Below are 13,963 nucleotides of genomic sequence, written 5' to 3'. Positions count from 1 at the left end.
GGACTTTTGGGGACATTTGGGGACATTTTGGGGACATTTGGGGACATTTGGGGACATTTGGGGACACGTCCCGGTACAGGCACAGCGCCGTCACCCGGGATTGCTGCCGGGGGGACATTGGGGACATTTGGGGACATTTGGGGACATTCCGGAAATGTCCCGGCACAGGCACAGCGCCATCACCCGGGATTGGGGCCAGGGGGACATTGGGGACATTGGGGACATTTGGGGACATTTGGGGACATTTGGGGACACTGGGAACATTTGGGGACATCGGAGACATTTGGGAACATTGGGGACATTTGGGGACATTTGGGGACACTGGGGACATTGGGGGACATTTTGGGGACATTTTGGGGACATTGGGGACATTTGGGGACATTGGGAACATTGGGGACATTTGGGACATTTTGGGGACATTTTGGGGACATTTTGGGACATTGGGGACATTTGGGGACATTGGGGACATTGACATGTGACACAGGTGGCCACGGCAGCGCCAGGCAGGGTCGGGGATGGTTTGGGGACACTGGGGGGGGTTTGGGGACACGGGTGACACTGACGGGTGACACTGGAGGTGACAATGATGGCGCCAGGCGGGGTCGGGGATGGTTTGGGGACACGGGTGACACTGACAGGTGACACTGGAGGTGACAATGATGGCGCCAGGCGGGGTCAGGGATGGTTTGGGGACACTGGGGACGGTTTGGGGACACGGGTGACACTGACGGGTGACACTGACGGGTGACACTGGAGGTGACAATGATGGCGCCAGGCGGGGTCGGGGATGGTTTGGGGACACTGGGGACGGTTTGGGGACACGGGTGACACTGACGGGTGACACTGACGGGTGACACTGACGGGTGACACTGGAGGTGACAATGATGGCGCCAGGCGGGGTCAGGGACGGTTTGGGGACACTGGGGACGGTTTGGGGACACGGGTGACACTGACGGGTGACACTGACGGGTGACACTGACGGGTGACACTGGAGGTGACAATGATGGCGCCACGCGGGGTCAGGGACGGTTTGGGGACACTGGGGGGGGTTTGGGGACACGGGTGACACTGACGGGTGACACTGAAGGTGACAATGATGGCGCCAGGCGGGGTCGGGGACGGTTTGGGGACACTGGGGACGGTTTGGGGACACTGGGGGGGTTTGGGGACACGGGTGACACTGACGGGTGACACTGAAGGTGACAATGATGGCACCAGGCGGGGTCAGGGACGGTTTGGGGACACTGGGGACGGTTTGGGGACACTGGGGGGGTTTGGGGACACGGGTGACACTGACGGGTGACACTGGAGGTGACAATGATGGCGCCAGGCGGGGTCAGGGACGGTTTGGGGACACTGGGGACGGTTTGGGGACACGGGTGACACTGACGGGTGACACTGACGGGTGACACTGGAGGTGACAATGATGGCGCCAGGCGGGGTCAGGGACGGTTTGGGGACACTGGGGACGGTTTGGGGACACGGGTGACACTGACAGGTGACACTGGAGGTGACAATGATGGCGCCAGGTGGGGTCAGGGACGGTTTGGGGACACTGGGGGGGGTTTGGGGACACGGGTGACACTGACGGGTGACACTGAAGGTGACAATGATGGCGCCAGGCGGGGTCAGGGATGGTTTGGGGACACTGGGGACGGTTTGGGGACACTGGGGGGGTTTGGGGACACGGGTGACACTGACGGGTGACACTGGAGGTGACAATGATGGCGCCAGGCGGGGTTGGGGACACGGGTGACACTGACGGGTGACACTGACGGGTGACACTGGAGGTGACAATGATGGCGCCAGGCGGGGTCAGGGACGGTTTGGGGACACTGGGGACGGTTTGGGGACACGGGTGACACTGACAGGTGACACTGGAGGTGACAATGATGGCGCCAGGCGGGGTCAGGGATGGTTTGGGGACACTGGGGGGGTTTGGGGACACGGGTGACACTCACGTGTGACACGGGGGGCCGCAGCAGCGCCAGGCGCGGGGCGCGGCCGCCGTAGGTGTCCCCCTTGAGGGTGAAGGTGGCCAGGTGGCCGTCGGCGCTGAGCAGGACCCCGAAGGGATCGGCCACGGCGCAGTGCACGATGGGCGAGCCCAGGTCCACGGGCACGAAGTGCAGCTGCGTCACTGCGGGGGGACAGCGGTGTCACACCCCTGGGTGACCCCTGGGTGACCCCTGTGCCACCCCTGGGTGACCCCTGTGCCACCCGTGTGACCCCTGTGTGACCCCTGTGTGACCCCCTGTGTGACCCCTGTGTGACCCCTGTGCCACCCGTGTGACCCCGTGTGTGACCCCTGTGTCACCCCTGTGTGACCCCCTGTGTCACCCCTGTGACCCCTGTGTGACCCTTGTGTCATCCCTGTGTGACCCCCTGTGTCACCCCTGTGTGACCCCTGTGCCACCCCTGTGTGACCCCTGTGTCACCCGTGTGACCCCTGTGTGACCCCTGTGACCCCTGTGTGACCCTTGTGTCATCCCTGTGTGACCCCTGTGTGACCCTGTGTGTGACCCCTGTGTGACCCCTGTGTGACCCCTGTTTCACCTGTGTGACCCCTGGGTGACCCCTGTGCCACCCCCTGTGTGACCCCTGTGTGACCCCTGTGCCACCCCTGTGTGACCCCTGTTTCACCCATGTAACCCCTGTGTGACCCCTGTGTGACCTGTCACCCCTGTGTGACCCCTGGGTGACCCCTGTGCCACCCCTGGGTGACCCCTGTTTCACCCGTGTGACCCCTGTGTGACCCCTGTGTGACCCCTGTGTGACCCCTGTGTGACCTGTCACCCCGCTGTGTCACCCCCGTGTGACCCCTGTGTCACCCTGCTGTGTCACCCGTGTGACTCCTGTGTCACCCCTGTGTCACCCCCTGTGTCACCCCTGTGTGACCCGTGTGACCCCTGTGTGACCCCTGTGCCACCCCTGTGTGACCCCTGTGCCACCCCTGTGTGACCCCGTGTGTGACCCCTGTGCCACCCCTGTGTGACCCCGTGTGTGACCCCTGTGCCACCCCTGTGTGACCCCTGTGCCACCCCTGTGTCACCCCGTGTGTCACCCCTGTGTGACCCCTGTGTCACCCCTGTGTGACCCCTGTGTGACCCCGTGTGTGACCCCGTGTGTCACCCCTGTGTGACCCCTGTTTCACCTATGTGACCCCTGTGTGACCCCTGTGTGACCCCTGTGTGACCCCTGTGTCACCTGTGTGACCCCCTGTGTGACCCCTGTGTGACCCCGTGTGTCACCCCTGTGTGACCCCTGTGTCACCTGTGTGACCCCCTGTGTGACCCCTGTGTGACCCCGTGTGTCACCCCTGTGTGACCCCTGTGTCACCTGTGTGACCCCCTGTGTGACCCCCTGTGTCACCTGTGTGACCCCTGTGTGACCCCCTGTGTCACCTGTGTGACCCGTTTCACCCGTGTGACCCCTGTGTGACCCCTGTGTGACCCCTGTGTCACCCCGTGTGACCCCTGTGTGACCCGTGTGTGACCCCTGTGTGACCCCGTGTGTCACCCCTGTGCCACCCCAGGTCCATGGGGACAAACGGCACTGTCACACCCCTGTGTCACCCTGTGTCACCCGGTGTCACCCCAGCTCCAGGGGACAAAGTGCAGCTGCGTCACTGGGGGGGGACAGCGGTGTCGCACCCCTGTGTCACCCCTGGGACACCCCCGTGCCACCCCCGTGTCACCCCTGTGACCCCTGCGTGACCCCCAGTATCACCCCGTGCCCCCCCGTGTCACCCCTGTGTCACCCCCGTGCCACTTCTGTGACCCTGTGTCACCCCCGTGCCACCCATGTGTCACCCCTGTGTCACCCCTGTGTCACCCCCATGCCACCCCCGTGTCACCTCTGTGACCCTGTGTCACCCCCGTGCCCCCCCGTGTTACCTCTGTGACCCCCGTGTCACCCCTGTGTCACTCCGGTGCCACCCCCGTGTCACCCCTCTGTGACCCCTGTGTCACCCCCATGCCACCCCTGTGTCACCTCTGTGACCCCTGTGTCACCCCCGTGCCCCCCCTGTGTCACCCCCGTGCCACCCCTGTGTCACCCCTGTGTCACCCCTGTGACCCCTGTGCCACCCTTGTGTCACCCCCGTGCCACCCCGTGTCACCTCTGTGACCCCCGTGCCACCCCGGTGCCACCTCCGTGTCACCTCTGTCACCCCTGTGTCACCCCCGTCCCACCCCCGTGTCACCTCTGTGACCCCCGTGCCCCCCCCATGTCACCCCCGTGCCACCCCGTGTCACCTCTGTCACCCCTGTGTCACCCCCGTGTCACCTCTGTGACCCCCGTGCCACCCCGGTGCCACCTCCGTGTCACCTCTGTCACCCCTGTGTCACCCCCGTGTCACCCCCGTGTCACCTCTGTCACCCCTGTGTCACCTCCGTGTCACCTCTGTGACCCCTGTGTGACCCCCAGTGTCACCTCACTGTCCCTTCACCGCTGGGCACCCCCCTGTGTCACCCCCCCCCCCAGTGTCACCCGCTGATGTCACCTCACTGTCACTCCCTGCCCCCAGAACCACCCAGCGGTGTCACCCGTCAGTGTCACCCGTCAGTGTCACCTGTCAGTGTCACCCGTCAGTGTCACCCGTCGGCGTCACCTGTCAGTGTCACCCGTCAGTGTCACCCGTCAGTGTCACCCATCGGTGTCACCCATCAGTGTCACCCGCCAGTGTCACCCGTCGGTGTCACCCGTCGGTGTCACCCGTGTCACCTGTCAGTGTCACCCGTCAGTGTCACCCGCCAGTGTCACCCGCCAGTGTCACCCGCCAGTGTCACCCGTCAGTGTCACCCAGCGGTGTCACCCGTCAGTGTCACCCGTCGGCGTCACCTGACAGTGCCACCCCCTTCATGTCACACCTGGGACACACCTGGGCCCCAGTGTGACCCCTTGATGTCACCCCAGCTGGCCCCGGGGTGCCCCAGGGGTGTCCCTGTCCCAGGGGTGCCCCAGGTGTGCCCAGGTGTGCCCAGGTGTGTCCCCAGGGGTGTCCCTGTCCCAGGTGCGCCCAGGTGTGCCCCAGCCCCGAGGTGTGTCCCCAGCTGTGTCCCCAGGTGTCCCTGTGCCCAAGGGTGCCCCAGGTGTGCCCAGGTGTGCCCCAGGTGTGCCCAGGTGTGTCCCCAGGGGTGTCCCTGTCCCAGGTGCGCCCAGGTGTGCCCCAGCCCCGAGGTGTGTCCCCAGCTGTGTCCCCAGGTGTCCCTGTGCCCAAGGGTGCCCCAGGTGTGCCCAGGTGTGCCCCAGGTGTGCCCAGGTGTGTCCCCAGGGGTGTCCCTGTCCCAGGTGCGCCCAGGTGTGCCCCAGCCCCGAGGTGTGTCCCCAGCTGTGTCCCCAGGTGTCCCTGTGCCCAAGGGTGCCCCAGGTGTGCCCAGGTGTGCCCAGGTGTGCCCAGGTGTGTCCCCAGGGGTGTCCCTGTCCCAGGTGCGCCCAGGTGTGCCCCAGCCCCGAGGTGTGTCCCCAGCTGTGTCCCCAGGTGTCCCTGTGCCCAAGGGTGCCCCAGGTGTGCCCAGGTGTGCCCCAGGTGTGCCCAGGTGTGTCCCCAGGGGTGTCCCTGTCCCAGGTGCGCCCAGGTGTGCCCCAGCCCCGAGGTGTGTCCCCAGCTGTGTCCCCAGGTGTCCCTGTGCCCAAGGGTGCCCCAGGTGTGCCCAGGTGTGCCCAGGTGTGTCCCAGGTGTGCCCAGGTGTGCCCAGGTGTGCCCCCAGTGCCACTCACCGCCCTGCAGCAGCCGCAGCCCCAGCGGGGACACCTGCACGATGAACTGGCCCTGGCCCAGGTGTGCCCCAGGTGTGTCCCAGGTGTGTCCCAGGTGTGCCCAGGTGTGCCCCCAGTGCCACTCACCGCCCTGCAGCAGCTGCAGCCCCAGCGGGGACACCTGCACGATGAACTGGCCCTGGCCCAGGTGTGCCCCAGGTGTGCCCCAGGTGTGCCCAGGTGTGCCCAGGTGTCCCCAGGTGTGCCCCAGGTGTGCCCCAGGTGTGTCCCAGGTGTGTCCCAGGTGTGCCCCCAGTGCCACTCACCGCCCTGCAGCAGCCGCAGCCCCAGCGGGGACACCTGCACGATGAACTGGCCCTGGCCCAGGTGTGCCCAGGTGTGTCCCCAGGTGTGCTCCAGGTGTGCCCCAGGTGTGCCCAGGTGTGCCCAGGTGTGTCCCAGGTGTGCCCCAGGTGTGTCCCAGGTGTGCCCCAGGTGTGTCCCTGTCCCCAGGTGTGCCCCAGGTGTGCCCCAGGTGTGCCCCAGGTGTGCCCAGGTGTGTCCCAGGTGTGCCCAGGTGTGCCCAGGTGTGCCCCCAGTGCCACTCACCGCCCTGCAGCAGCCGCAGCCCCAGCGGGGACACCTGCACGATGAACTGGCCCTGGCCCAGGTTGCCGGCGAACACGGTCGGGCCCTGCGTGGCGAAGCCGCTCGTGTCCAGCTCCAGGATCTCCTGCCCCGTCTGCAGGATCTGGGGACATCAGGGGACATCAGGGGACATCAGGGGACATCGGGGGACATCGGGGGACGTCACCAGGACGTGGCACCCCACGGGGAGCCCCCGGAACGCGGGCGCTGTCCCCGCAGAGGGACGTGGGGACGTGGGATTGAGCCCGGATGTGGCACCCAGGGGAGCCCCCACGGCCGTGTCACCGTCCCCGGGATGTCCCCATGATGTCCCCATGATGACCCTACGATGTCCCCGTGTCCCCAGGATGTCCCTGGGATGTCCCTGGGATGTCCCCATGATGACCCTACGATGTCCCCGTGTCCCCAGGATGTCCCTGGGATGTCCTCATGATGTCCCTGGGATGTCCCCATGTCCCCTCACCATGGTGAAACCCACCCTGCTCAGGATGAGGAACCCCTGTCCCCATGATGTCCCCGTGATGTCCCCATGTCCCCGTGATGTCCCCATGATGTCCCCACTGTGCCTCACCATGGTGGAGTCCTCCCTGCTCAGGATGAGGAACCCCTGTCCCCGTGATGTCCCCATGATGTCCCCATGATGTCCCCAATGTCCCCTCACCATGGTGGAGTCCTCCCTGCTCAGGATGAGGAACCCCTGTCCCCATGATGTCCCCATGATGTCCCTGTGATGTCCCCATGATGTCCCCACTGTCCCTCACCATGGTGGAGTCCTCCCTGCTCAGGATGAGGAACCCCTGTCCCCGTGATGTCCCCATGATGTCCCTGTGATGTCCCCAGGATGTCCCCACGTCCCCTCACCATGGTGAAACCCTCCCTGCTCAGGATGAGGAACCCCTGTCCCTGGGATGTCCCCACGTCCCCATGATGTCCCCATGACATCCACCTGTCCCTGGGATGTCCCCGTGATGTCCCCATGATGTCCCCAATGTCCCCCACCATGGTGGAGTCCTCCCTGCTCAGGATGAGGAACCCCTGTCCCCGTGATGTCCCCATGATGTCCCCATGATGTCCCCGTGATGTCCCCAATGTCCCTCACCATGGTGGAGTCCTCCCGGCTCAGGATGAGGAACCCCTGTCCCTGGGATGTCCCCGTGATGTCCCCATGATGTCCCTGTGATGTCCCTGGGATGTCCCCACGTCCCCTCACCATGGTGAAACCCACCCTGCTCAGGATGAGGAACCCCTGTCCCTGGGATGTCCCCACGTCCCCATGATGTCCCCATGTCATCCATCTGTCCCTGGGATGTCCCCGTGTCCCCAGGATGTCCCTGGGATGTCCTCATGATGTCCCTGGGATGTCCCCATGTCCCCTCACCATGGTGAAACCCTCCCTGCTCAGGATGAGGAACCCCTGTCCCCATGATGTCCTAGTGATGTCCCCATGATGTCCCCAATGTCCCCTCACCATGGTGGAGTCCTCCCTGCTCAGGATGAGGAACCCCTGTCCCCGTGATGTCCCCGTGATGTCCCCGTGATGTCCCCATGATGTCCCCGTGATGTCCCCACTGTCCCCTCACCATGGTGAAACCCACCCTGCTCAGGATGAGGAACCCCTGTCCCCGTGATGTCCCCACGTCCCCATGATGTCCCCATGTCATCCACCTGTCCCTGGGATGTCCCTGTGATGTCCCCATGATGTCCCCACTGTCCCCTCACCATGGTGAAACCCAGCCTGCTCAGGATGAGGAACCCCTGTCCCTGGGATGTCCCAATGTCCCCATGATGTCCCCAATGTCCCTCACCATGGTGAAACCCCCCCGGCTCAGGATGAGGAACCCCTGTCCCTGGGATGTCCCCATGATGTCCCCATGATGTCCCCATGATGTCCCCAATGTCCCCTCACCATGGTGGAGTCCTCCCTGCTCAGGATGAGGAACCCCTGTCCCCATGATGTCCCCGTGATGTCCCCGTGATGTCCCCACTGTCCCTCACCATGGTGGAGTCCTCCCTGCTCAGGATGAGGAACCCCTGTCCCCATGATGTCCCCATGATGTCCCTGTGATGTCCCCATGATGTCCCCACTGTCCCTCACCATGGTGGAGTCCTCCCTGCTCAGGATGAGGAAGCCGTGACGTTCCCCGTCCTCCTCGGAACCTTCCGGAGCCGCGGCCGCCTCGGGCTCCGCGCTGGCCCCCGGGGCCACCTCCGGCTGTGGGGACAGAGCCTCGGTGGGGACACGAGGACAGGAGGACATGGGGGGGTAGGGGGAGGGGAGACAGGGACACAGGAATAGGGGACACGGGGGTGGGGGGACATGGGGACACAAGGACAGGGGGACAGGGGGACATAGGGGGACATGGGGACAGGAGGATGGGGGGACACAGGGGGACACAGGGAGGGTGACACGGGGACACAGGGGGACACAGGGGGACACAGGGGACACAGGGAGGGTGACACGGGGACACAGGGAAGGTGACACGGGGACACAGGAAGGGTGACACGGGGACACAGGGAGGGTGATACGGGGACACAGGGGGACACAGGGACACGGGGAAGGTGACACGGGGACACAGGGGACACAGGGAGGGTAACACGGGGACACAGGGGACACAGGGAAGGTGACACGGGGACACAGGGGACACAGGGAGGGTGACACGGGGACACAGGGAGGGTGACACAGGGACACAGGGGACACAGGGAAGGTGACACGGGGACACGGGGACACAGGGAGGGGGACACGGGGACACAGGGGACACAGGGAGGGTGACATGGGGACACAGGGGGACACAGGGAGGGTGACATGGGGACACAGGGGACACAAGGGACACAGGGGACACAGGGAAGGGGACACAGGGAGGGTGACACGGGGACACAGGGGGACACAGGGAGGGGGACACAGGGAAGGTGACACGGGGACACGGGGACACAGGGAGGGTGACACGGGGACACAGGGGACACAGGGAGGGTGACACAGGGAAGGGGACACGGCACCACGGGGGGACACGGGGGACACACCTGCTCCCGCGGGGGGGGCGCGGTGACCGTCCACATGTCGTAACAGCCGGGCAGCTCGAACGTGGTGACCACCTGCGGCCGGATGCTGCGCTGGGGACAGGGACGGGGACAGCGGTCAGCGGTCAGGGGACAGGGACGGGGACAGGGATGGGGACAGCAGTCAGTGGTCAGGGGACAGGGATGGGGACAGGGACAGGGATGGGGACAGTGGTCAGGGGACAGGGATGGGGACAGGGATGGGGATGGGGACAGTGGTCAGTGGTCAGTGGTCAGGGATGGGGACAGGGACGGGGACAGCGGTCAGTGGTCAGGGGACAGGGATGGGGACACGGACGGGGTCAGTGGTCAGAGGGGGGAACAGGGACGGGGTCAGTGGTCACAGGGGGGGATGGGGACAGGGGACAGCGGTCACAGGGGGGGCACAGGGATGGGGACAGGGGACAGTGGCCAGAGAGATGGGGACAGTGGCCAGGGACAGCGGTCAGTGGTCAGGGATGGGGTCAGGGGTCAGGGACAAGGAACAGGGAAAGACAACAGGGGACAGTTTACAGATGGATCTGTGGGGTGCTGCCCCATAGATTTTGGGGTGCTGCCCCATAGATTTTGGGGTGTCCCTGGGGGGTACAGGCCAGTCTGTGGGGTGCTGCCCCATAGATTTTGGGGTGCCCCATAGATTTTGGGGTGCTGCCCCATAGATTTTGGGGTGCTCTGTAGATTTTGGGGTGTCCCTGGGGGGTACAGGCGGGTCTGTGGGGTGCTGCCCCATAGATTTTGGGGTGCTGCCCCATAGATTTTGGGGTGCCCCATAGATTTTGGGGTGTCCGTGGGGGGCACAGGCGGGTCTGCGGGGTGCTGCCCCATAGATTTTGGGGTGCCCCATAGATTTTGGGGTGTCCGTGGGGGGCACAGGCGGGTCTGCGGGGTGCTGCCCCATAGATTTTGGGGTGTCCCTGGGGGGTACAGGCGGGTCTGTGGGGTGCTGCCCCATAGATTTTGGGGTGCTGCCCCATAGATTTTGGGGTGTCCGTGGGGGGTACAGGCGGGTCTGTGGGGTGCTGCCCCATAGATTTTGGGGTGCCCCATAGATTTTGGGGTGTCCGTGGGGGGCACAGGCGGGTCTGCGGGGTGCTGCCCCATAGATTTTGGGGTGTCCCTGGGGGGTACAGGCGGGTCTGTGGGGTGCTGCCCCATAGATTTTGGGGTGCTGCCCCATAGATTTTGGGGTGTCCCTGGGGGGTACAGGCCGGTCTGTGGGGTGCTGCCCCATAGATTTTGGGGTGCCCCATAGATTTTGGGGTGCCCCTGGGGGGTACATGCGGGTCTGTGGGGTGCTGCCCCATAGATTTTGGGGTGCTACCCCATAGATTTTGGGGTGCCCCTGGGGGGTACAGGCGGGTCTGTGGGGTGCTGCCCCATAGATTTTGGGGTGCTGCCCCATAGATTTTGGGGTGCCCCATAGATTTTGGGGTGTCCCTGGGGGGTACAGGCGGGTCTGTGGGGTGCTGCCCCATAGATTTTGGGGTGCCCCATAGATTTTGGGGTGCTGCCCCATAGATTTTGGGGTGTCCCTGGGGGGTACAGGCCAGTCTGTGGGGTGCTGCCCCATAGATTTTGGGGTGTCCGTGGGGGGTACAGGCCGGTCTGTGGGGTGCTGCCCCATAGATTTTGGGGTGTCCCATAGATTTTGGGGTGTCCCTGGGGGGGTACAGGCGGGTCTGTGGGGTGCTGCCCCATAGATTTTGGGGTGCTGCCCCATAGATTTTGGGGTGCCCCATAGATTTTGGGGTGTCCCTGGGGGGGTACAGGCGGGTCTGTGGGGTGCTGCCCCATAGATTTTGGGGTGCCCCATAGATTTTGGGGTGTCCCTGGGGGGTACAGGCGGGTCTGTGGGGTGCTGCCCCATAGATTTTGGGGTGCCCCATAGATTTTGGGGTGTCCCTGGGGGGTACAGGCCGGTCTGTGGGGTGCTGCCCCATAGATTTTGGGGTGTCCCTGGGGGGGTACAGGCGGGTCTGTGGGGTGCTGCCCCATAGATTTTGGGGTGCTGCCCCATAGATTTTGGGGTGCTGCCCCATAGATTTTGGGGTGTCCCTGGGGGGTACAGGCGGGTCTGTGGGGTGCTGCCCCATAGATTTTGGGGTGCTGCCCCATAGATTTTGGGGTGCCCCATAGATTTTGGGGTGTCCCTGGGGGGTACAGGCGGGTCTGTGGGGTGCTGCCCCATAGATTTTGGGGTGCCCCATAGATTTTGGGGTGTCCCTGGGGGGTACAGGCCGGTCTGTGGGGTGCTGCCCCATAGATTTTGGGGTGTCCCTGGGGGGCACAGGCGGGTCTGTGGGGTGCTGCCCCATAGATTTTGGGGTGCCCCATAGATTTTGGGGTGCTGCCCCATAGATTTTGGGGTGCCCCATAGATTTTGGGGTGTCCGTGGGGGGCACAGGTGGGTCTGTGGGGTGCTGCCCCATAGATTTTGGGGTGCTGCCCCATAGATTTTGGGGTGCCCCATAGATTTTGGGATGTCCCTGGGGGGTACAGGCGGGTCTGTGGGGTGCCGCCCCATAGATTTTGGGGTGCCGCCCCATAGATTTTGGGGTGCTGCCCCATAGATTTTGGGGTGCCCCATAGATTTTGGGGTGTCCCTGGGGGGTACAGGCGGGTCTGTGGGTTGCCGCCCCATAGATTTTGGGGTGCTGCCCCATAGATTTTGGGGTGCCCCATAGATTTTGGGGTGCTGCCCCATAGATTTTGGGGTGTCCCTGGGGGGGTACAGGCGGGTCTGTGGGGTGCTGCCCCATAGATTTTGGGGTGTCCCTGGGGGGTACAAGCAGGTCTGTGGGGTGCTGCCCCATAGATTTTGGGGTGCTGCCCCATAGATTTTGGGGTGTCCCTGGGGGGGTACAGGCGGGTCTGTGGGGTGCTGCCCCATAGATTTTGGGGTGCCCCATAGATTTTGGGGTGTCCCTGGGGGGTACAGGCCGGTCTGTGGGGTGCTGCCCCATAGATTTTGGGGTGCCCCATAGATTTTGGGGTGTCCCTGGGGGGTACAGGCGGGTCTGTGGGGTGCTGCCCCATAGATTTTGGGGTGCCCCATAGATTTTGGGGTGCTGCCCCATAGATTTTGGGGTGTCCCTGGGGGGTACAGGCCAGTCTGTGGGGTGCTGCCCCATAGATTTTGGGGTGTCCCTGGGGGGTACAGGCTGGTCTGTGGGGTGCTGCCCCATAGATTTTGGGGTGCTGCCCCATAGATTTTAGGGTGCCCCATAGATTTTGGGGTGTCCCTGGGGGGGTACAGGCGGGTCTGTGGGGTGCTGCCCCATAGATTTTGGGGTGCCCCATAGATTTTGGGGTGCTGCCCCATAGATTTTGGGGTGCCCCATAGATTTTGGGGTGTCCCTGGGGGGTACAAGCAGGTCTGTGGGGTGCTGCCCCATAGATTTTGGGGTGCCCCATAGATTTTGGGGTGCTGCCCCATAGATTTTGGGGTGCCCCATAGATTTTGGGGTGTCCCTGGGGGGTACAGGCGGGGCCCAGCCTTTGGGGCCGCCCTGGTTCGTTCCCAGCCCTGCTCTGGCACCGGGATCGACCCCCCGGGAAGCTCCCGCGGGGGGTTTGGGGCGGTGCGGGGCCTTCGGGGCATTTTGGGGTTTTTGGGGTACGGGCAGAGGGGTTTGGGGGGGTTTGGGGGGCTTTGGGGTTCGAGGGGGGGGGGTTTGGGGTTCAGGGGGATTTGGGGGTCAGAGGGGTTTGGGAGAATTTGGGTTCGGGAGGTTTTAGGGTTCACGGCATTTGGGGTTTGGGGTTCAGGGGTTTGGGGTTCAGGGGTGTTTGGGGTTCAGGGGTTTGGGGTTCAGGGGAATTTGGGGTTCAGGGGAATTTGGGGTTCAGGGGTTTGGGGTTCGGGGGGTTTGGGGTTCAGGGGAATTTGGGATTCAGGGGGGTTTTGGGGTCCAGGGGGTTAGGGAGAATTTGGGTTCAGAGGGGTTTGGGGTTCAGGGGAATTTGGGGTTCAGAGAGGTTTGGGGTTTGGGAGAATTTGGGTTCAGAGGGGTTTGGGGTTCAGGGGTTTGGGGTTCAGGGGAATTTGGGGTTCAGAGGTGTTTGGGGTTCAGGGGATTTTGGGGTTCAGGGGGGTTTGGGGTTCAGGGGTTTGGGGTTCAGGGGAATTTGGGGTTCAGGGGTTTGGGAGAATTTGGGTTCAGGGGTTTGGGGTTTGGGAGCATTTGGGGTTCAGAGGTGTTTGGGGTTCAGGGTGTTTGGGGTTCAGGGGGTGTTTTGGGGTCCAGGGGGATTTGGGATTTGGGAGAATTTGGGTTCAGGGGGGTTGGGGTTCAGGGGAATTTGGGGTTCAGGGAGTTTGGGGTTTGGGGGGCTTTGGGGTTCAGGGGAATTTGGGGTTCAGGGGGTTTAGGGGGGTTTGGGAGCATTTGGGGTTCAGGGGAATTTGGGATTCAGGGGGGTTTTGGGGTCCAGGGGGTTTGGGAGAATTTGGGTTCAGAGGGGTTTGGGGTTCAGGGGAATTTGGGGTTCAGGGAGTTTGGGGTTTGGGGGGCTTTGGGGTTCGGGGGGCTTTGGGGTTCGGGGGGGGTTTGGGGTTAAG

At 63.9% G+C, this 13,963-nt stretch overlaps 1 protein-coding gene across 1 annotated transcript in view; it reads right to left on the bottom strand.

Moving 5' to 3' along the window:
• CPSF1 (cleavage and polyadenylation specific factor 1) overlaps positions 1–13,963 on the bottom strand; it is a 114,566-nt gene that overhangs the window by 55,328 nt on the left and 45,275 nt on the right. Inside the window, exons 17-21 of the mRNA XM_082290193.1 lie at positions 9,367–9,456; positions 8,444–8,560; positions 6,920–7,045; positions 6,310–6,451; positions 1,962–2,140 (exon numbers count right to left, since the gene is read on the bottom strand). Of these exons, the coding sequence (XP_082146319.1) occupies positions 1,962–2,140; positions 6,310–6,451; positions 6,920–7,045; positions 8,444–8,560; positions 9,367–9,456 (654 nt within the window). The remainder of the gene's footprint in view (positions 1–1,961; positions 2,141–6,309; positions 6,452–6,919; positions 7,046–8,443; positions 8,561–9,366; positions 9,457–13,963) is intronic.

Source organism: Coloeus monedula (assembly GCF_965178545.1).
Source record: "Coloeus monedula genome assembly, chromosome: 1".
Lineage (NCBI taxonomy): Eukaryota > Metazoa > Chordata > Aves > Passeriformes > Corvidae > Coloeus > Coloeus monedula.
This window is presented reverse-complemented; position numbering and strand designations above follow the sequence as displayed.